The following is a 23,450-nucleotide window of genomic DNA, read 5'->3' on the forward strand; positions in this document are numbered from 1 at the left end:
CAGCAGCAAATTCGAACTTCCCCGCGTTTCAAAACAGCTGCTAGCCCACGTGACCTAAGCGCGCTCGGAATTTTTTTGGCTGTCGCGCGCTCCGATTGGCCGGCGGCTCCCTCCGCTCGCCCCGCCCTCCTCCCACGTGCGCTCCACTTCCGCTGTCAAGCGGCCTGGAACAGCACGTGGAGTGACCGCGGGGTGAGCCTCCGATCCGCCGGTGAACCGACCCGCCTCTGCCCCCCTTCTTTACTCCAGAAACTCGCGCCTAGGCCACCCGCTCCACGGCGTCAACGTTTGGTGGGACTCCGAGTGCGAGGTGGGTGGCGTGCGATTATTTTGGGTTTGTTTCTTCTGCGGGTCACTCCGCGGTTTTTATTCCCACGTTTAGAATGGAGGCGCGTTTGGATTATTTGGCCGCGTGTATAATGGTGCACGTGATAAGCAGTTGAAGCCGCTGTGTTGAGATATCATTTGTGATGGATAGGTCATTTCTAAAAAAAATAGCTCAGTGGACTTTGGGGCCGTCCATAAATGACGTCACGTACCTAGGGGGGGGGGTGAGAAACGTGACGTCACATCAAAATGCGCTACTTTAAATAAATATAAACAACACGTTCTACTTAATTAAATAGACTTTGTAATAAATGTTTTCTCCTACAACATCAGAATGCAGCGCCACATTAAATACGCACTACAGTGACAATAGTTTAAAGCGATTTGAAGCGTGTTTTATTTTGGGGGGGGGCGCACAGCTTTGTGACGTCATAATTGAGGGGGGTCTGACTTTTTGTGACGCCGTGGGACGAGGGGGGGGGGGTCAAAAATCGCGTGACGTCATTTATGGACGGCCCCTAATAGCTCAGTGGACTTTACCTTGTAAGATTTTTGTTTAAGTTTAGTTTTATTTATGTTTTTGGAAGTGATTTGTTTACCTTTTCTATATTTTGCAATCCTGTCGTGTTTTTTGCTGTAACGTTCTGACCCACCCCTACTGGACATCTGTGAAAAATAACTTTATAGCTCATCGGATTCCTCCTCCAGTATACCGACTATAATCACAACGCTCGTGACGTCAATCCACGGCGACCAGCCCCCCTCATTAATATTCTTGAGCAGGTGACGTCCTCCAAATGGACACCCCCTCCATTAATAATAATTAGCTGCTGACGTCACTCCACATGGGGGGCGAGGCGCCTCCTCCCCCCTCCTAGGCGTCAACTCACAACCCTCACTACAAAGGCAGAACCCACACGTCACGCGATCTCCGTAACGCTGTTGAGACATCAAAGTAAAAAGGACGTCATGATGAACAAGGGATGATAACCTTCAAATGAAATATGTCTGTGTCACCGCGCCCTTATAAATTGGACACGTATTGATGCAATGAACATATCACGTCGCGGTCTGCTTTTCGCCTGCACGTTTCAGATTGACTGCAATACACCCGTCCTTGGACGGGCAAAAGGCGAGTTTATAATCATACCATCGTGGTATCCGCTCACTCTTGTTAGAGAGACGACTGAAGGTGCGCAAGGAATCACAGAGAAGCGTGAAGGCAGCGACGCCCACAGGTGCCCGAGCTCTGCGGTCCTCTATGGCCGTGGTATCCGGTCACTTGATGAGTTGTATACACGTGGGAGGAAATCCGGAGCACCCGGAGGAAATCCACGCATGCGAGCGATGGGGAAAACACTTCGCCATACCAAGGGTGACACAGTCGGGTTTTTTACAATCGGGTTTAATTGTCTTTTTATATTAAACCCGATCATCTGAGATTGGGAGAAATCCGGTTTAATTGGTTCTAATTGCAGAACTGCACTTCTCAACAACGGGCTTCATCCATTCCAAGCTAAGGAACTCACTGGTGCCCACGATTGTGGAGGAGAAGCTCGTGTTCATCGTGACCAATCTGCCCGCCTCATTCTACGACTACCCCGTGCCCGACGGCCCCCCCGAGTATGATAGCAGCACCGACGAGAAAGCAGCCTAAGCCTTGGATCAGGGTTTCATATTCATTACACCAGGTTTTAATTCCCCGAAATCGGGTTTAATTGTATTAAAGAAAAAACCCGATGCCTGCCGCTGGAAAAATCGTGGTTTTTCCCACCCATGCGCCATACAGACGGAAGAGGTGGAGAGTTCCACATCCCTGCAAGACTGCCTTCGGGCAGAGCCACCTGGTGGACGCGCACGGGAAGGGAGTTTAACAACATCTGTGCAGTGATCCATCAACCCTCGTTACTGCTGCTGTTGGATTACAGGCAGCCACGTGCATAGGGGCCGTTCATAAATGACGTCACGCACCTGGGGGGGGGGGGGGGGGGTCAGACATTTGTGACGATGCGTGACGAGGGGGGGGGGGTTGAGAAATGTGATGTCACATCAAAATGCGCAACTTTAAATACATATAGACAACACGTTCGACTTATTAAATAAACGTTTTAATAAATGTTTTCTCCTACAACATCAGAGTGCAGCGCCACATTAAATACGCACTACAATGACAATAGTTTAAAGCGATTTGAAGCATGTTTTATTTTTTTTTGGGGGGGGGGGCAGAGCTTTGTAACGTCATATTTGAGGGGGGTCTGACTTTTTGTGACGCTGTGTGACGAGGGGGGAGGGGGTCATAAATCGTCCAAAATCGCGTGACGTCATTTATGGATGGCCCCATAGTCGTGAGTGTGATTCTGCATATAATTATCGTACAGCGTTGTGAGATGCAATGAGCGTGGATGACGCAAATATGAAAGCTAAAATTATAATTGCTACCACGGTTCGTAATAAAGATGTTTTTCTTGGGTTAGATCGCGTACAATATAAATGTGTCGTGAACCCGCCACCACCCGACGCAGCAAATCAGTAGGGTTTGTCACGTAAACCAAACGTGCCACTACTTCAGCACGCCGGTTGTGTGTTGGAGAGTAAACCGACAACATTTGACAATTGGCATGAATTCAGGAACGACCATGACGGTCCTGGATGAGAGGCGGTGCACGGCCACCGCCGCCCGGCTGACACGAATTGGTGAGGCGGCACCACTTGATGGGAAGCCGAGCACTGGGTTGGTTCCCTGGAGACCAGCTCTTGCCAGCATTGCTTGACGTGTACAGCCCTCTTCTTGGTTCTTTCGGTAAAGTCACGTAGAATGGAAATAATAAAATAATAAAAATAAAACATAATAAAAATAATTCTCACGACGTTGCGGTCACAACGTCGAGAAGACAGACCTGTTCTCCACCTGAGGACGGCTGCTTGCGTTGTGGCCGAAACGTCGTGAGAATTATTTTTATTATGTTTTATTACTTTATTACTTCCCTTCTACGTGACTTTACCGAAAGAACCAAGAAGATGAATCCCTGCAGTCACGAAAGCTTTAAATCGAAAGTGTACAGCCCTCTTGTGAATCCGCTGCTGGTTGAGTGCCTCCCCAAGCGGAGCCTTTTGGGGCGATTTTATGAAAGCTCAGCGGGGGTAGACGTGGACGCTGGGAGCGCAGATGTACAGTACAACAACGCATTTTGCTGCACTCCCCTCTGCTGCGGACCACGTAGCCCCGCAGCACCCCATAGCAACCTGTTGTGCATGGCAGTGGCCCGTTGCATGCGCTCTCCGCACTCAACCCCTGGTTGTATTTACGAGATTTGGCGAGATGGGACCACTCGTTTCGGGCGATTTGGCCAAAGGTGGCTTCTGGTAAAGCAACGAGGGGCTTTCTCATGGTCTGATGCTCTAGAATACGAGTGGGGTTTTGTGACTCTTACAATTTGGATGTTTCTGGCATCGCAGTGCCACTGGATCGCAAGTAATTAGAATTAGCCTGCTGCAGCTTATTCTAATTACTGGCGAAATGTCATACTCAAATTGTAAATGTTGTAAATTGGCATGTTCTGTTTACGTGACAAACCTTAATAATTGGCTGTGTCCGCGAGGTGGCGGGTTTAATTACACATTTAAATTTACGCGATCTCACCCAAAAATAACCTGCTTGACGAAACATTTGCAATTGCAGCTGCAGGCACTTTCTGATGACACATTCAATGCCGACGTTTCAAGTCGGCCGATCGGAAGTGCCCGCAGTGCCGAGACGGCCTTTCTGAATGTCTCCAATGGCCTCCCGATGGTTACCGACAACGGCAAACTGTCCGCGTTGCGTCTCCTCGATCTTGCTGTGGCGTTTGATAACTGTCGACTGTGTTGTGATGCTGCAGGGTCCTGAGCGAAGATTCGGGATTGGTGGAGCTTTGCCACTCTGGTTTCATTCATACTCAACGGGCAGAACTTAGAGAGTGTGTCACAACGGCCGGTTGTTATCAACTGTTCGTGTCACTTGTTCAGTGTTACGTCCTGTACTTTTTATCGTCTATGCCGCTGAGTTCTCGGAACTGGTGGACAAACATTGGGTTAACCTTCGCACATTTGCAGATGACACTTTTGGCTGTGCGTACATTGTGAGCCAGATCGCATAACGGCATCAACCATTGCTCTTGAACAATGTGTTCTCGATGTTAGATGCTGGATGGCATCCAATCGATTGAAGCTGAATACAGATATAAAACAGATGTGATCTGGTTCGGCACGACCTATAGCTTTGATAAGCTGATCAGCCACGGTCCATCCGCTCAATGTGGGTACGACTACCATACCACCAGCTGCCTATGTCTATAGTCTTGGAGTTCTATTGGCACCTGACCTTGAATCCGCACAACACGTTGCTATGATCTGTAAGGGCTGCTTTTTCCAGCTCTGTCAGCTGCATTGTGTCCATCGATCCCTGGATGCCAAGGCAGCTGTGCAACACTCATTCACACTCTCATTACTTCCCGAGTTGACTTGTGCAATGGTTTTCTGGCCGGCGCAACAATGAAGGTGATTAACCAGCTCCAGCGTGCCTTGAATGCAGCAGCCAGATTACTCGCTGGCACAAGACGAGATACGATCATGGACTACAGAAGCCCATGCTTTTGAAGACTTTCATTTGCTTTCGGTTCCACAGCGCGTAAAGTATAAGCTCTGTCTGTATACAAGTGCCTTATATGGTATGGAACCCCGTTATTTGTCGGGATTTATGCACGCCTGTCGCCAACGATCAGAAGCGACAGCACCTTAGACCCGCTGCTCATGGTGATGTCGATGTATCTACTGCATGTTGAACTTCTTTCGCACCGTACTTAGCCAACAGTGCTAAGCGGAGGTGCGGGGATCTCATCGTCGTTGTTATAGGAACCCTGCCTACGCTTTTCAGAAGGCGGCAGGGCCCCCTGTCGCGTGGAATTCTCGACCCCGACAAACTCAAGAACGAAAACCTTGAGTTCAACCGCTTCCGGAGAGACCTTAAAATAAAATTAATGAACAGCAGCGTGACATGACGGCAGTGCGCATTAGAGGTGCTGTTTGCATGATTTTGCATTTCTTAAATTACTATTTACAATTACATTACGTGCATCAAGATTACTAATAAAAAATAACACGTAGAATAAATTATGTAGTTCGTGTAGCTCTACCATATTTGGGAAATTGTTCCCCTGTTGTTTCCTGAATATTTGGCTGACAGCACATGTTTCAATTCTGTAGTCAATCTAATAAAAACAGCATCGGCTCAAAATATTATGAAAATGTTGCAGCAAGCTAATAAGAATCCATACTCTTTGGTTCTTTCGGTAAAGTCACAAAAATGAAAGATCACGACGTTTCGATCGCAACACAAGCAACCGTCATCAGATGAGACAGCGACAGCAAGAAAACTGCTGTCGTAGGAGGACTGCTGTCCAATTGTGTTTAGTGATTACCTTGTTGCAAGCATGGTCAGCTTTAACCCCACGAGTGCTTGGTTGCAGTGCCGACCTGCCACTCGCTCATAATGGCTCTGCCTGTTTTAATTTACTAATTGTGGGGGTTTTGTTGTTGTTGTCAGGGCAGTGACTTTGCACCTTGGAAGTAGCCAACCCCAAGCTGGGATTATCCACTCCACTCCTCGTCTGAGGGCTGTGCCACTTGAAGGTTCTCTCCGCCGGTGGGCTCGGCGAACCGCGCGGGAGGGAGCGACGCCAGCGCCACGCACGACGAGAGGTAGAGCTCGCCACGACGCAGGGCAAGTTGCTCTTATACGTGATCCTCCCTACCGCTGTGAAGAAGAGCCGTTGCTCGAAACGTCGCCCGTTGTATACAGTAATGCCCTGGTTTACGCCGGGGGTGCGTTCCTGAAAGATGTGACGACGAATATCGAAGCGACGTAAATCACAGCGATGTACAGGGTTGATGGAGGCGAAGGATGTTAACGACCTCGTCTGCTATACAGGAGGTCGTGGGTTTCGATGCCGACTCTCACGTCTGTATATTTTGCATTTGCATGTTATCCCCGTGGTCGTGGGGATTTTTCTCCGGGTCCTCCGGTTTTTCCTTCCGCATTTAGAATCGTACGTTTTTGGCTGCTTTCAATTTCCACTTGGTAACCTACTTCGTTGAGCTATCATTTGTGGCCTGGTCGCTTCTGAAAAAAGAACAATATAGCTCAGTGTGTCTTAGCTGGTGAAGAAAAAAACTAAAATAGTTTGTAAAACTATTATCGAGGCAACGGATACGAATGGATGATGATGTCAGCGACGTAGTGTGGGTTGAAGCGACATAAATCAGGTAGTTGTATTAATCAAGTGGCTACAGTATTTGCGAAACTACGTAAATGGGGATTCCTGAATTTGTTTCCCGTTTAGGGCAGCGTTATTGACGAATATGCTGGGTTTTTGATCTTTGATTCGAGATTAATTGGCAAGTGTACCGTGCCGAAAACTCCCTCGGGGATCCGTACGGCGATATCGACATTCATCACGGGCGCACGAGAGAGGAGATAAGGGACTGAAGGAAAATGTGCGCTTTTAGAAGTGCTCACTATCTTAGTCTCTAGCCTCACCTTACATATGACATACATATGAATAAAAAGTGTGCTGTACTTGGCCCTTCTCCCCCCCCTCTCCAACCATTATATAAACGGAGTGGTAGCTCCTGCAATCTCTCATTTACTTGATACAGCTGTCGTGGCTGTGACGGTTCCACCTGAAGACGGAAGTTTGTGTTGCCTCCGAAACGTCGTGATTTTTATTTTATTTTACTTTTATTTATTTTAATGTTTTACCTACGTGACTTTACCGAAAAAAACTAAGAATATGAATCCTTGCAGTCACGAAAGCTTCAAATCTAGAATTAAGCTCACTATCTTGTTGGTTCAAGCTCTTCGTCGATCGTGATAATTATACGGTGGCATTAAGGTCCTGTGTGAATTTTCAATGGGTTTTTTTAGCTGTACAACTGGAAGACCTGGTCACTGTGGAAACACACGAGCATTAAAATTCCTTTTGTATGTTAATCTGGCGGTGTCAAAGCCTAATCCGTCGGGCCTACATGCATATGCTACAGTACAGTGTTTGTGTGCTCATGATGCGCTCGCCTATACAGAAGTGAATTCTGGGTGTGTTGTTGACAGTGCTAAAGTCAATTTTGAATACAATGCTGATTGGCGTGGTTGACTATAACATGGCATTTGTATCTTGGCACTGTTAATTTGTGACATTTGAGCGCGACAATCCACTGCCTCTTAACGCACCACTGTCCTGTTTCGTTTCGTTGTACGATTGGCCTTTCTCAGTCCTCGGTGCGTTTAAGGACATGTATCTGTGTATGTTGAACGTCTTTCGCACTGAACGTAGCCAACCGTGCTACTCGGAGATGAACACAGAGTGAGCCACACGATTGTTTGTATAATCAGAATTGGAATATTTATTTATACTGCAGAAGGAATTTGATAAGCTATAAAGCTCTTTGTCACAGATGTCCAGTAGGAGCGGGTCACAACGCTACAACAGACGATACGAAAACACGATAGGAGTGCAAAGTATAGGAAAGGTATAAACGAATCACTTAAAAATATACAAATACAACTACATTCTTCTTGGTTCTTTCGGTAAAGTCACGTAGAAGGGAAATAATAAAAAATGTACATAATAAAATACAATTCTCGCGACGTTTCGGCCGCAACATCAAGCAACCGTCCTCAGGTGAAGAACAGGTCTGTCGGAAAGACAGACCTGTTCTTCACCTGAGGACGGCTGCTTGCGTTGTGGCCGAAACGTCGTGAGAATTGTATTTTATTATGTTTTACTTTTATTATTTTATTATTTCCCTTCTACATGACTTTACCGAAAGAACCATGAAGATGAATCCCTGCCATCACGAAAGCTTTAAATCGAAATACAACTACATTATGTGTTTCTCTTACCAGGCAAAGCCCACTTAGGTATTCATTTATTTTATCGAAGCGACCTACCGTCTCTGATGCCAGGTCGCATCAGAGACACATGAAATCCCTCCTGAGTCATTCCACAATGCAGTACGTGGCTTGCCTCGGTCGGGAGCTGGGAATTGGCCACGTGATGGACACCGATTGGAGGTGTAACAGTTCGTTCCCCTTGCCCCCGAATGATTCGTCTCCCATTCACTTCAAGAATCGATTCTTTCTGTGACATTCTGTGAAGCGCAACGGCCTCTAGTGGCCGCAGGGGGTCACGGGAACCTACTACAAACAACTGGCGGTGTACGAGTCACGAAACATTGTTTCTCATGCGTGGTGCAATATCTTGAGCTTAATGATTACATATTTGTGGATGATTTTAGTAACTTATTTAATGCATTGTTATTACTCCCCTCTAATGTTTGTTGGTCGTATTGTGAAATGCCACCGTTTACCCCATGGGGGGGGCGGGGCTATCAGTAAAAACTTCCACATGCTGTCCTCTCTTGTAATCAAACGCTGAACCTTATCCAGTGCTCCAAAGGTCACATCATACGTGAAACAGTGGCGGTGGTGGTGGTGCTTTCTTTAAAGATGAGAATCTGACGCGACGCTGCAGTATCCTTAACCTTGAGGATGCAATATAGCCAACGAGACACGTGAAACAGCATTGCCTATTTTGTAAATGCGACCTGGGTTACATCAATGTGTTATATAATGTGCTGCTAGGCAAGAGACAGGGGAGTGTGGATATAGTTACGTGACTAGCGCACGAACGTGCGTGCATAAAGCGCAGTCTGCAATTGTAGCTTTCAAATTTCTGCGTTCAGTTTGCTTCCAAACTGTGACGGTGGTAAAATGCAGTCACCTGTAAAGATTCGGAGTCAGTCCGATTTGGTTATGTGAAGCCCAGCTGAAATTGGGATTACATTCGGCTCTGATGAATTTGTCTCAACCTTAATTATTTTGTATTTGTATGGCACACACGTAGAAAACTTTACGGGATCCTGCCTTAATTTTACAACCTGCAGCTTAAAACGTCCAATTGTATTAAATACCCTTTTCGCTACCAAGATTACCCAAAGCCTCATCTATGAGCGACCAAACCTCCAATTTGGTAGCTCATGGGCCCACTAGGTGTTGCCACCCGTCCAAGATGTGGTGGCGGTTTTCAACATTTTCATCCTGATGCCAATTTGTGGGGTCGTTGAATCGAACTGTTGGAGTGGGGTAGACTGTTGCAGAGCTGCGTACAGAAACCCAGCTGCATAGATGAGCAAGCGTGAGCAATCCTGACGGTGATATCACGACGACTGTCTATGCATGAAGCAGGCAAATGAGAATGCAATTCTGCCATTCGGGGAGTCAAAAGTGTCGCTTCTCAAATGAGCAATGGGAGTGGTGCTGATCTCTAATGGTGCTCATATTTATTTTGTGGAGTGAATTATGGGCTGGTAGAAACGAGGGAGATCTTGAACATGGACTTGTATGTATGTATGTCGAACTTCTTTCGCACCATACGTATAGCCAACCGTGCTTATCAGAGGTGTGAAATGGACCATGGAGTTGACAGCATGGGCGGCTGTCAGGAAGCCAGTTGCACAGGGCAAGGCTTTACTGCATTACGTTTTGAGATAAGGTATGGTACAAGTTGCCTTTATTTTACTGAGGAAACCCTATGAGGCAACACGTCTCTTACACAGGAGAGATAGGAATGAGCAACTTCCACAGAGCAAAGGTTGACCCGTGGCCAGTGAGTCGATTTGCTGCTCCCATAACGCTTTACAGTAAAAGCGCTCTTAGACTCAAGACTTTTTTTTTCAGCTGGTGAGGCCCAAAAACCACTCATGAACCATTGCACAGAAGATGCAGGAGAGCCTTGCTCTGTAGGACTTGCATGTATTTATGGTGAACTTCTTTCGCACCGTACGTAGCCAACCGTGCTAATCGAAGGTGCGGGTGTAAGGACAACAAACTAAACACAAAAAGCAGTTTTAAAGAAATTAGTTTTCAATCTCGAGTGGCTTCCTAATATTGTAAGGAAGAGCGTTCCAGACGTTCCGCAGAAGCGCATCTGAAAGCGCGCGATGCGTTGACCGTCTTTGTTCGATGGTTAGCCAAAAGCCGCTGCGAGGATGACCGGAGTTTGCGTGATGGTTTATGCTCCTTGACCAGATCAGCGAGGTATTGTGGTTCATTTGTGGCAAGCACTTTGTGTGGAATGAGCACGACCTTGAAATGTTTTCGTTCAGTAACCGGAAGCCAACGCAGCTCAGCGAGTACCGCTGAGCTGCATTGTGGGGAGAGGAAGCAGGGCGATTAGAGGAGGCATTTTGATTTGGCAGGGAAGGGGAAAAGGTGGGGGAGGAAGGATTAAAAGAGTGCTGTGAGGAAGGCCAGGTGGAAGTTGATGGCCTTTGACTGCCAAGGCAGAGCTGTAGCTCTGTAAATGACTCTTACGATCTGTGTTGTTTCTGAAGGTTTAAACACTCAGTGCAGGGCACTTGTAAGTCACAGATCTCAATCCTCGGTGTCCACTCCTAAGGTGCGTTGATGTAATAAATTACTCCCAGAAGGCCGTGGTGACCGCTGGGATGTATGATTGAAAGTTTCTCAGTGGAGAGACTGGCACCTCTCATGGGAATGTCGCATTTCCACCATTAGTTGACGGCCACCAGTCGAGTTGAGTATATGTGCCTGTGTTTTGTGTGAGCAGAGAGAGACTCTGCGAATTGTGTTTATTCGTGGCCAGCCTGCAGTGCCCGACAATGCAGGATGGGCGTTAACACTTTGCAACTAAGATTAATAACATTCATGCATTAGCTCTGTCCGTCTTTGATATGGGGTCGGTCATATAAGTGGAATTTGAAAACAAAGTTGTGTTGCATTTAGGGACTTGCTCTATAGAAATTGAGCCAAATTTATCAAAGGGTTGCTGAAGACCTGGCGATAAAAAAACACCTAACTTTACCACTAAATCTCCATTCAAAACTCATTTCTTCAAAACTGCTTTATGTGTTTAGTTTGTTGTCCTTCCCCCGTACCTCCAATTAGCGTGGTTAGCTATGTACGGTGTGAAAGAATTTCAACATACATTCGTACATAAACGGAGAGGCCTCTTCGGCCAAGGCAGCGATGGCACACGCCACGCGCGCCTCGCCTCCCCGTGACGTCATCCCGTCGCGCGACCCGGACGGTAACACGCCTCTCGCGACTTCAAGACAGGCGGCGTGTTGGGAAAGCATTCCAGGTTTATATCCAGCGCATGCACGATGTTTTTCCTTCCATGTGGTTTTTTTTTTCCAGAAGGGCCGATGGAGGAGGGACTCGGAGGCGAGCCGGATTCGGGGTCCAACGCCTCGCGAGACCTCGCCTCAAACGGCGAGGACCGAGGAGCGACGTCGGGCACCCGCGACCCAGCCCGGCTGGAGGAGGAGGAGGAGTCGAACCCCCTGGATGTCGTCGGTTCGCGGAGTGACGGTGTGGAGCCCGATGGCCAGGGCAGCGGCTTCACCAGGAAGGAGTACTTGACGATGTTGTCCGTGGCCAGCATCAACTTTAGCTCCATGATCTGTTACGCGGTGCTGGCTCCGTTCTTCCCCAAGGAGGCACGTAGCCGTCCAAGTTGCTCTGTACAAATAGTTCAAATATTATTATTTTTATTCCGTATGGAAGTCATCGGTGTTCAAGAACACGACGTCACCGGTGCGGTGAGTGAGCTGGCGCGTTGTTGTCTGGCTCCGGCTCTCGCGGATTTACCGGCGCCTCGTGCTTGTCCCACTTTTCCCGCAGGCCGCCAAGAAGGGAGCCAGCGACTCGATCGTGGGCCTCATATTCGGCTCGTTCGCGCTCATGAACCTCCTGTCGTCGCCACTGTTTGGCAAATACGTACGTTGCCTTGCAAAAAACGCGTCTGTCCCTTGTTTTGTTTGGAGTAGGGAGTAGTAATTTTCTTTTTAAATCGAGGAAAGCCTCGCAGAGTCTCGGGACTAATTGTGGGAGTGGGTGGCTGACTCCATCCATCGGTGATTGTCACGTGCGAGGAAACCGGAGAAGCTGGAGAAAACCCCGTGCAAACAAATAATGTTTGGCACACGTGTCTCAAGCGCTAGAAACAACGAACATTGTAGAATTCAACAGAGAAGCTCGACAAGTTTCGCATTAATGGATTACTAAAACTTGTAAACTTGAAAAAAATATTCTTGGTTTTTTCAGTAACGTCACGTAGAAGGTAAGTAATAAAATAATAAGAATAAAACAGTAACATTCTCATGACGTTTCGATTGCAACACAAGCAACCATCCTCTGGTGTGAAAACCCCAGCAAGAAAATTAAAAAAAAAAAAATTATTGCTGTGGTTTTCATACCTGATGATGATGATTGCTTGTGTTGCAATGGAAACGTCGTGAGAATTTGATTGTTTTATTTTTACTATTTTATTATTTCCCTTCTACGTGACTTTACCGAAAGAATCAAGAATATGAATGCCTGCAGTCACGAAAGCTTTAAATCGAAATAAATTTATTTTTTATTTTTTAAGATTCTTGTGACAGCTGTGACGAAATGTGGTTCAAAATGACAACATTTGTATTCAATATTTTATACTAGATGTATGTTTGTCGCTGGGCAGAAGTTTGACGGGTCTAGCTTGTTGTGCGCTGTAACTGGTATCGACCAAATGTCCCAGTATAAAAAAATTCGACTGAAAACAAATAACTCAATTGTGGGATTGCACTTAGCAACACCGTCCCTTCCTGCAAAACCTTTGCAGGACCCTCCTGAAAAAGAGCCTTTAGGCTCCGTGAGGCTTTGCTAGGTAAATAAGCATAAAAATATTAACAATAAAAAATATTCCATTATGGTCCCCAAATTTAAGTTTGGCTCCTTGACTGTTTTGATTTTGTAGAATGGAGGTGTTGGTGTCTCGTCAATCGGAACATCGCCTCTGTTGAGGAGCAGGCAGAGACGGGGGTGGGGGGGGATGGAATTGTGCTGACGGGTGAATGTGTTATTGACGGAGGAGGAGGGTGAATTTGTTGTAGATGATGGAAGTGGAGGAACGGTGAATGTGTTGTAGGCAGCGGAGGCAGAGGAAGAGGAGGGTGAATGTTTTTTCCACGTGTGGACAGATCGTCCACATCGGATCCAAGTTCATGTTTCTGTCGGGGATGCTCGTGTCGGGGACCTGCACGATCCTGTTTGGGTGAGCCGGATCGTCGCCCGTGGCTGGCTCAGCCCATCATCCCTCAACAGATCATTCGTTACATACTGCTCAATTATTATAGATGTACCTGGAACTAAGAGAGGCCGTAATATAACAACGACAAAAATTATGGCTTATTTTTATGCAAGAAAGACTCCGTTAGTCTCGAGAACTTTTTCCCCAGCGGCAGTTGAGTAATTCTTTTGTGGAGACTCATGCTGGGTGCCCCGGCGGTTGTGAATGCAGACTCCTGGACGAAGCCCCCAGCGGGAGTGTCTACATCGCCATGTGCTTCGTCGTGCGCTGCATGGACGCGCTGGGCTGTGCCGCCTCCACCACAGCGTCCTTCACCATCCTGGCCGGCACCTTCCCTAACAACATCGCCACCGTCATGGTGATCGCACGCGCGCGTGTCTGTGTGCATCACCTGTGAGTGTGTGCGTCACCTGTATGTATGTATGTTGAACTTCTTTTGCACCGTACGTTGCCAACCGTGCTAATCGGAGGTGCGGGGGAAGGACAACAAACTAAACATTAAAAGCAGTTTTAAGGAAGTTAGTTTTTAGTTAGTTTTTAATTGGTGTCACCTGTGAGTAAGTGTCACCTGTGTGTGTGTTATACAGGCTGGGCTATTCTCAGTGTGGGTGAGTGAGTATTGTGAGGTCTTTTGTAGTGGAGACCAAATCTCGTTTAATACTCAAATTACCTGGTCTCTCATGGGGTCTCTGAACAATGGACTGACACCGGTTTCTCACGTAGAAGCTGAGCCATGCTGCCGACATGACATCCTCGCGCATTGAGCGAATCGACAAACTTACAGCAGACACGGTGACGCTGTGTTCTCGCAGTGAACCTAGCGATGTTACTTGACATGGTGATGCCCCACTAACCCTACCCGTGGCCCTGGTCTTGAGGCCAGCGTATCACCGTTTGGTTCCGGCTCGGCACGACAAGTAGCCAGCGGTTGTCACCTGCACCACGAAGGCGCTGCGCTGACTTTGCGCGGATAATCGACTGGCTGGCTTTTCACGCAGTCTATGCACGCAGCTCAACTGAAGGAAGACTGACGGTACATCCAGCCCCGCTACTCGGTAGTTCCTCCACTGCTAGACTGGCAGAACCCCAGTACACCCAGCCCTGCCGTTTGCTAGTTCCCCGCAGGTTCAGGGTGCCGCCGGTGGGCGGCGAGATGTTAACTACCTCGCCTCGTATACAGGAGGCCGGGGGTTCGATCACGACCCTGACGCCTCTATATGTGGATTTTGCATGTTCCCCCTGTGGCCGTGTGGAAAAAATAATTCTGGGTCCTCCGGTTTTTTCCCTCCACATTTAGAATCGGCATCACGCGTTCAGAGTCTTTGGAATGCTATAAATTTCCACGTGATAAGCCACTTCGTTGAGCTATCATTTGCAGCCAGGTTGCTTCTGATAAAGAGCTACATAGCTCGGAGTGGGTCTTACCTGGCAAAATAAAAAATTGTTTTGTTTGGTGCGCGGCTGACTGGCAGGGCTTCCTGGAGATCTTCACGGGCCTGGGCCTGGTTCTCGGTCCCCCCGTGGGCGGCTTCCTGTACGAGCTGTGGGGCTTCAAGTTGCCGTTCCTCGTCATCGGCACCTTTGTGCTGCTCATGATCCCCATCAACCTCGCCATCCTGCCGCCGCAAGGTCAGAGTTCGACCCTCGGCATGATAGACTCCCTAGGGGCGCGTGAGCAAGAACGCTCACGCGTGCGTGCAGGCCATGTGCTGGATTTATGCAATGAGGAAGTGAACTCGGAAATCCGAGAGTGAACTCTGAAATCCGAGTTCATTGCCTGATTGAGCTCAAAGCAGTTTAAGTGAAGCGGTCGGATGTTGATGTTGAATTCGGTCATGAAATCTTAAGCCACTTGTGAGGAGCTTCATCACTCAGAATTTGATCCGCTACACTGGCAACATATAATTAATATCTTTGTAAACATGACAATCTTGTCGGGTGGTGGAGGGGGAACCAAAAACAAAACATGGATCATTGTATTGGCCATGAAAACCTAGAAGTGAAGTATATTGTCAAAAATGCTGCAGTGACATTCAGCGACATCTTTGTGAAATGGGCACAAATTATATTTAGCGCCTGGCACACGAAGACAAATAGAATCATTATTATAATTCATGCAAATTATGTCAAATTTTGACACAGACCATGCCCACGAGGCAGAGTGAGCGGCCTCTCACCCGCATCAGCTCCACACACTCCATCTCCTCCCACCACACGGCTAGCCCTACCCTCTGCCCGTATCATGAGCAGAGCATGAGGCCAGAAAAAATGTTTAATCGGTATAAAACCACAGGGGCTTCGGGACAGCCTTTCTGTAACCACCGGGTCTCTCCTGGCCAAACTCGATGGACGACGTTGCAAAAAAACGATTTGTGGCGCCTCCTCCCAGATTCGGTGCCAAGCAATGGCTCGTTTGTGCGGCTCGTGATGCTGCCGCCCATCGTCGTCGTCTCGCTGCTCATCTGCTCCTTGGGCAGCTCGCTCGGATTCTTCGACCCCACCTTCTCCCTCTTCCTCTCCGAGCAGGTGACTTTGCGTCCCACGTCACATTTCCCGTCGACCTCCTGATCTCTCATCGCCTCCTCCGGCACCTCTTGCGCACTAACAGTCCCTCACCGTTCGGCGTCTTGTGGAACTCTGTCGTACCGATCGGCAGAGTGGCCGCCGGGCGTAGCGGCAGTGTTGGTATCGCGTGGTTTTTTCCTCGCGTTTGGATGTTTGCAGTTTGACCTGAAGCCCGGGAAGATCGGCCTGGTGTTCGCGGGGCTCTGCATCACCTACGCGCTGAGTTCCCCTTTCATTGGATACATCAGTGACAAAAAACCGGTGAGTGTTCAACCGGGCTCAACGAGCGTGGCGAGTTGACCGTCTGAGCCCAGCCACATTTTAACAGATGCGATTTGAATATACCGGTCGGAAATGCTAATGAAAAAAAAATCCAAATTGATTTGCATAATAATTTTGATTCCCCTGATTGTTAGGTCACATGCGTGTTAATTTAATAAACGTTGCAACTGCTTCTCCACGTCGGGGTGTCTGGTTTGAGAGGAGTTCTTGAAAAACTTGGTAACGAACACGTATTATATATTCTTCAAAGATTAACCGTCACAATACACTTTGGTATGTATCATATCATCTCCCCACAGATGGCCACACGATGAACTAATTCCACCCACTTAAGTCCTCCTATTCCCAACAACAACAAAACTGACTTGGTGGACATTGAGATGTTGTGGCTTACCAGGTTCTTCCAGGTCGCCCCTCGTCTCCGGCTGCTCCTGCCCCTGTGAAGGTGTCTCCCTGTCTCCTCCCTGTCTCCTCCGTGTCATTGATTTTGTTTGCAGCATCTGAGGCGCCGCATCATGGCGATCGGGGCCTTCGTGTCCGGCATCTGTTTCTGCATGCTGGGCCCTGTGCCGTTCCTGCACATCCCCACGTGAGTTCCGTCGCGTGCCTGCAGAAGAGCGTCGTCGTCTTTGTTGTTTTTTGAAATTCATTTTTGTCTCCCAAGTTAAGTGGCCAGGCGGACCGGGTCACAGCGCTGAGCCGACACTGCTGAGATCCTACATTTAAATCCAAGTTTGACCTGGCTGGGATAAACGTTCACCAATTGTCTGTGAACATCAATTGGCTGAAAACTTCTTCATATGTAGAGAACTGCTGAGCAGTTGTTGGTGCTGGCTCACCACCTGGCAGTCTTCGAGCTTGGTCTGTGGTTTCTCAGCGATTGTGAGATGCAATTCGCATGAAACAACACTATATATATATACACACACAACATTGGACATGAGATTAATCATTAGATTAAACAAGGTTCTCATGTTTAGTGAGTTTTGGTCTCAGCTGGCCACCAATCGTTGCATTGTAATTCATCTAAATTGAATAAAACCGAAAGAACCAAGAAGATGAATAAAACCAACCCCATTTTGGTGGTGTTTTTTGTGTACAGTCGTTCCTGTCAGGCCATTAACTTTCTACGCTTGATTACCCAGTTTCATCGCGGGTGTGTGGTTGAAACCTGGATTGAAACCCAGGCTATCATTTGTCATAGTGTAATGACGACTTCGACGCACTTGTGTTGAGATGGTTTCTTTACTAAGGAGACACGTGCTCACGCTCGGGACAGGTGGAGAACCCCACCGCAACAGCCCCGAGTCTCCCGCGCATCTCCCTTATGTACGGTCCGAGGCCACGCCCCCATTCCTGAACCTTCTCGCTGACTCTAGACCGTTCGCTCTACCAGCAGACTTTACCATCTTCTTCCGTCACCTGGCCACGCTCCTATTCTCGATCATTCCCGTAGCCACCAGTCCATTCGGACTGCAGGCTGACTCCCCTGTCATTACCTCCCGTGGCCACTAGTCCACTCACACCTTAGGTAGATTCTACTGTCATTACAAAAGAGCTGTATAGCTCAGTGGGCCTTACCTGGTAAAAACACAGTTCAGTTTTAGTTTAGGGTGGCCCGGGAGACTGTGAACCTCTCGGGGGACCCTCTTCTTCTCTGCTCGTGCCATTCATATCCGCTGGCGGGCGCCGTGTGTGTGTGTGTGCCGCTGCTTCCCTGTGGCCGGTGCGAGCAGGCAGTTGTGGTTGCTCGTCGTGGTGCTCTTCGTGCTTGGAGTCTCCATCGGCACGGCCATCGTCCCCACCTTCTCTGAAATTCTCTCCATGGCCTAGTGAGTCGGGAGGGCCAGGCTGGGTCCGTCGGCCGGGTTTCGCTACCCATCGCGCGCCCGGTGGGTGGTCGCACGAGGATGGAATGTGGCTCCGTTGATGGAGCCAGAAGGGCTCGTGTGGTTGTTGTGCAAGTCTACGGTTTAACACCGTTGTTCAGTCCACAGACAAACCTTTATATGATAAGGTTCCAAAATTAAATACAGAAAGGTGGCCATAAATACTTTAAAGGGGGGTGCCCTGTGCGCTTGGATTGGTATTGCATCTACACTTGCGTGTTTCATCTAGACCGCCTGTGTCAAGTCTTGTTGCACAGATTGAATCGCTCTGGCAGTCAGGAATGTGGTGTGTGCTATATTCATTCTAACCGCATAAAGTTTTTCGCGGTGGCTATAGCACCAAGCAGGAGTGTAGTACCTGACTGTCCCGGGAGGCCGGCATCTGTAATGGAACCTGTATCTGCCCCGCAGTGAGAATGGCTTCGAAGAGGGTCTGGGTACGTTGGGCCTGGTCTCTGGCCTCTTCTCAAGCCTCATGTCCTTCGGGTGAGCCGACGGACGCTGCTAACAAACGCTCATCTGCACGGCCCTTATCCCCCCACCGCTTGTCGCGTTTGTAGTCACCAGCCGAGGAAGGTCCCGATCGCTCGACCACTCGATCGCTGCCTCGCCTAGTTCACTCAGACTTCCAGTTCCAGCTTCGGGGCTCTGCCGTGTGCGGGTCAGCCGCTCAACACTGTGCATAGTTGTTTTGTTGGGCAGCTTCGCGTGCAGCAGGGGTGGCGCGCGCGTGTCAAAAACGGTGCCGAAACGGTGTGGCCTATGATCGACCTTGGCCACGCGCCGGTCTGTTTCGTCCGACTCGGGGCAATTTGGCTAGCTGGGGCCTACACACGAGAGTAGCTGAATGCAGTGGTGAAGTAAGGCACTGCTGGTCCGTGTCCCCCGGGCTGACTGGCACCAGCGAGTAAGTTACGAGCCGAGCGGCGGCAGTGGTTGGGATATAATCACCTCGCTGTGAGCCACGAGGCCATGAGCCGCAGACACAAAGGATTGGCCTGTACACTGACAGATGTCAAACATCTATCCCCCTTCCCGTCGCCATCATCTTCATATTAGCATTAACCTGCGTGTTTTATGAATAGTTGTTTCTCATTAGCAGCTGATTCAATGAGACGAGCCCTAGAGGAGTTTCAGCATCCGCGGCTCCGGCAAGATGCTGCAGAATAAGACCGAGTGAAATCAAAATCTTTCAAGGTGTTGCCGTAAAGAAATGAAGCTGCAACAATACATTGGTTCAGAAGACTGTGGCATGTATGACACTCGTAATTTAATACCCACAATCCACCACTGCAGCATTTGTGTACGTTAAACGTTAGCATTTATGTCCCATGTCTTAAAAATTATCTGCCAACCCCGCAGAAAAAAGTAAGTCGACGCCCAATCGGCTCGTAACCTAATTGATTTGCAAAATACCAATCCTGTTGATTCATTACCCACGTTCCACAAAGGCAGCGCACGATATTATTTTGAATACCATTGCTGTCAACCCATACGGTTTACCCGTATTCTTATATAGAGAATTTTTGTCTTTTTTTGTGTTTCTCCCTTGTGATGGGACTTTGTGGGATGAACGTTGAGATCTTTGAGGGCACGGGGTAGAGCAATAAGGTCTGAATTGGTCTGTAGTAAGGTAGGCACTGAAAAGGGGTTGACCGGTAGGGAATAGCGACATCGATTTTCAGTTGCGCGATAACGGTTGAAACACCCTCTGGCAGCCGGGTAAACGTGTAGCTTTGGGGGAACTCAACTGAGAGTTCCCCAAAACTACACGTTCAGCTCGGCTGCGAAATTGAAGGTGCAGGGGAAGGACATAAAACTTAACAGTTTTTTGTGTTTAGTTTGTTGTCCTTCCCCCCGCACCTCCGATTAGCACGGTTGGCTACGTACAGAGCGATAGAAGTTCAACATACGTACACACACATGCACAGTTTAACTTTTGTGGAAACAGTGCAGTGACGGCCGCCCTCATTCCGTGCACCCCAGGAGCTTCGTGGGCCCCACGCTGGGCGGATTCCTCAACGAGCGAATCAAGTTCAAGTGGGCGGCCGCCGTGCAGGGACTCTTCCTGCTCGTGGCGGTGAGCGGGGACGTGCATCGCTCCACCCCAGAGGCGGCACGCCCGGCCGTGGGCAACGCGGTTTAACCCCAACTCGTTACGCGTTGCTGCGGAACGTTATGAACGTATGTGGAACTTCTTTCGCACCGTACGTAGCCATCCGTGCTAATTGGAGGTACGGGACAAGGACAATAAACTAAACACAAAAAGCGGTTCTAAAGAAATGAGCTTCCAATGTAGATGTAAAAGTGCGTAGCTCCAGTAGCTTCCTAATATCGGAAGGAAGAGTATTCTCTCTCATCTGAAAGCATGCGATGCAGTGGACCATCTTTGTTCGATGACTAGCCAAAGAGGGTCACTGCATGGGTAAAAACCTGGTATATAAGGAGGTCGTGGGTTTGATTCCAACCCCCTGACGCCTGGAGTTTGTATGTTCTCTCTCTCCGTGGTCGCGTGGATTTTTATCCAGGGCCTCTGGTTTTTCCCTCCACATTTAGAATCAACATGCGTTTTGAGTATTTGGCTGCTATAAATGTCCGCGTGATAAGCTACTTTGTTGAGCTATCATTTGTGATAGCCAGGTCACTTCTGAAAAGGAGATTTTTATATCAATGGACCTCACCTGGTGAAATAAAAAATATTAATGAAACACATTCCTGCGGAGGGAGCTGGTAGGAACGTTGGGTTGCTCGGTCAATGGCCAGGGTCAACGGCGGCGTGGTGTATTCCGCAAATATGCCCGACTGTGAGGGCGGGCACAAGCCGGCGTGAGTAGGTTAAACGTTGAGTTTTATACGGGCACCACGGGGTGACCAGCCCCTCCCCACCCAGCCCCACCCCTCCCAGCCCCACCCAGCCCCACCCTCACCACCCAGCCCCTCCCCACCCAGCCGCTCCCCACCCTCCCCTCTCCACCCAGCCCCACCCCTCCCATTTTTGGATGCACGACGGACGGACACAATAATCCCCTGTGGGTTGGTGTAACCAGGAGGTTCCTACCAGTAAAATAGTAAGAATAAGCTCCTCATGTGTGTGCTTTGAGCATAAAAGGGGAAAGCTCCTGGACCAGTTGGTATACCTTTAGAAATGGTGGCCAAATGTGAGCACATGCCCCCTCCCTCCTTTGGCTGCCCTTTCATCAGCAGTCTTAAGAATCAGAATATTTATTTATACTGAAGGAATCCATCCAATGAGCGAACACGTTCCTTCGGAGTGGGCAGGTAGGAACTTGGTTGGACAGCGCATTCGTGCGATCCGTGTCACGCGGCGCAAGCTGCGTGGGGCGGCGCGTCACGTGGTGCTGAGCCCGCCCGAAGCGCTCTATGAAATACAAATCGAGGGCGTGGCTATGCACGACAGACAGACAAATAATCCCTGGTGGGCAGTGTGGAACTGTCGTTCCTACCTGTAAGAGTGGGTCAGAACATTACAACAACAAACAATTCAAAAGCACGATCAGAGTGCAAAGTATAGGAACGGTAAACAAATCACTTACAAATATAAAACTAAATAATGTTTTATCTTACGAGGTAAAGTCCACTGATGTATTAACTTATTTTTCAGAAGCGACCTCAACGAAGTGGCTTATAGGTAAATGTATAGCAGCCAAATACACTAAATGCATGTTTCTAAATGTGGAGGGTGAAATCTAAGGACCCAGAAAAAAATCTACACGACCACGGGGAGAACACGCAAACTCCAAATATACAGGCATAAGGGTCGGGATCGAACCCCCGACCTCTTGTATACCAGGCGAGGGAGATGAAATTACACCACCGTGGCGCCCCTTAAATAAATCATGAAGTTCAAATTGTGTAATCAATTCCTGAGCTTGGAAAAAGGCAGCAAAACAACAACAAAAACAGTCCCAGACCACACCAAGACAACACACAGTCCCTCAATAAAATTGAACATTAAAATGGAACTTTCAATAAATTGTTCTTGGTTCTAAAGGAAAAGTCACGTGGAAGGGAAATAATAAAATAATAAAAATAAAACGATTAAATTCCCACGAATAATAAACCCACAGCAAATTTTATTGCTGTGGTTTTCACACCTGATGATTGCTTGTGTTGCAATCGAAACGTCGTGAGAATTTTATTGTTTTATTTTTTTTTATTTCCCTTCTACGTGACTTTACCGAAAGAGCCAAGAATATAAATCCCTGCAGTCACGAAAGCTTTAAATCGAAATTTCGATACATTGTTAAGAATAGACCTTCTCTTGTCCATCAGCTCAAACAACATCCCTTGAGATGCATCCTGGCCAAATCCACGATTATTGACGGGCAATATGACCAGTGCCATGTGCGTACTTGTTATTGTCCAGGTGTCTCAAAGGTGCCACTTTTGCTGTACTGCTGTCAGTGGAGCGAGCACAGCCTTGCAGAGTTCAGAACCAGAATGTGCATTTATCCTGGAGGAATCCGATGAGCCGTGAAGCTCTTTTTCATAGATGTCCAGTCGTGTTGCCGGACACTCGGAGTGAATTGAGTGGAATGCTAACACTGTTGACCCGTTTTGTGTGTTTGTTCCAGGCTTGCATTATGTCCACGTATTACATCTGTGTGGCCAGATGCAAGAAAAGGTATGTGTTATTGTTTTTATTGATATTATTACTATGAATCACGTTTGTTTACCCAGGAAAGCCTCAATGAGTCTTAGGACATTTGTGTAATCTCCATTGAATACCTCACAAACATGAATAGCTAACAAGAAGAAAATATAGTAAAAATATAGTAAAGCAATTAAAAGCGTATAAATGAAGGCAAAAACAATTATCACACGAGAAACAGATGATAATGCACAAACTTTAATCACCATCAAATAATAATTTCCCTGTAGCATAAGTCGGCTGGGCAGAATATCTTTAGACTGATCGATCATCATACAGCTACACTTAACAGAAGCATTAGACGGATAAAAGGGCACTATTGTACTGATATGTAAATGGGCGACGATATATGTGGGATGCCATCGCAAGTGACGTGATAAGTCACTCTTGCCCCTTCCGAGATGTCTGCAAGTTGCAGAGTGGGTGTCCCGTTCACCGCCACATCGCAGAGCGCGCAAGTGGTTAGCGTTAATTTTACTTTGAGAGTTGCATAGCGCCGTTGTTTTTAAAGACATTGTTCTCACCGCC

The 23,450-nt window shown here is 48.0% G+C and overlaps 1 protein-coding gene across 4 annotated transcripts in view; it reads left to right on the forward strand.

The window, feature by feature from the left end:
• The first annotated feature begins 131 nt into the window (after positions 1–131).
• The window catches only part of LOC144717822 (MFS-type transporter SLC18B1-like), a 28,722-nt gene continuing 5,403 nt past the window's right edge, over positions 132–23,450 (forward strand). Inside the window, exons 1-14 of one of the 4 annotated variants that reach the window (XM_078593500.1) lie at positions 133–310; positions 5,909–6,063; positions 11,582–11,883; positions 12,068–12,163; positions 13,405–13,478; positions 13,725–13,872; positions 14,987–15,143; positions 15,904–16,040; positions 16,239–16,340; positions 16,859–16,950; positions 18,098–18,193; positions 18,662–18,736; positions 20,237–20,330; positions 22,846–22,895. In XM_078593500.1, the coding sequence (XP_078449626.1) occupies positions 11,590–11,883; positions 12,068–12,163; positions 13,405–13,478; positions 13,725–13,872; positions 14,987–15,143; positions 15,904–16,040; positions 16,239–16,340; positions 16,859–16,950; positions 18,098–18,193; positions 18,662–18,736; positions 20,237–20,330; positions 22,846–22,895 (1,415 nt within the window). In that variant the 5' untranslated portion in view covers positions 133–310; positions 5,909–6,063; positions 11,582–11,589. The other 3 variants (XM_078593501.1, XM_078593502.1, XM_078593503.1) reach the window with 3 other exon arrangements.

This window comes from Lampetra planeri, chromosome 4, assembly GCF_965212315.1.
Source record: "Lampetra planeri chromosome 4, kcLamPlan1.2.h2, whole genome shotgun sequence".
In the NCBI taxonomy this organism is placed as follows: Eukaryota; Metazoa; Chordata; class Hyperoartia; order Petromyzontiformes; family Petromyzontidae; genus Lampetra; species Lampetra planeri.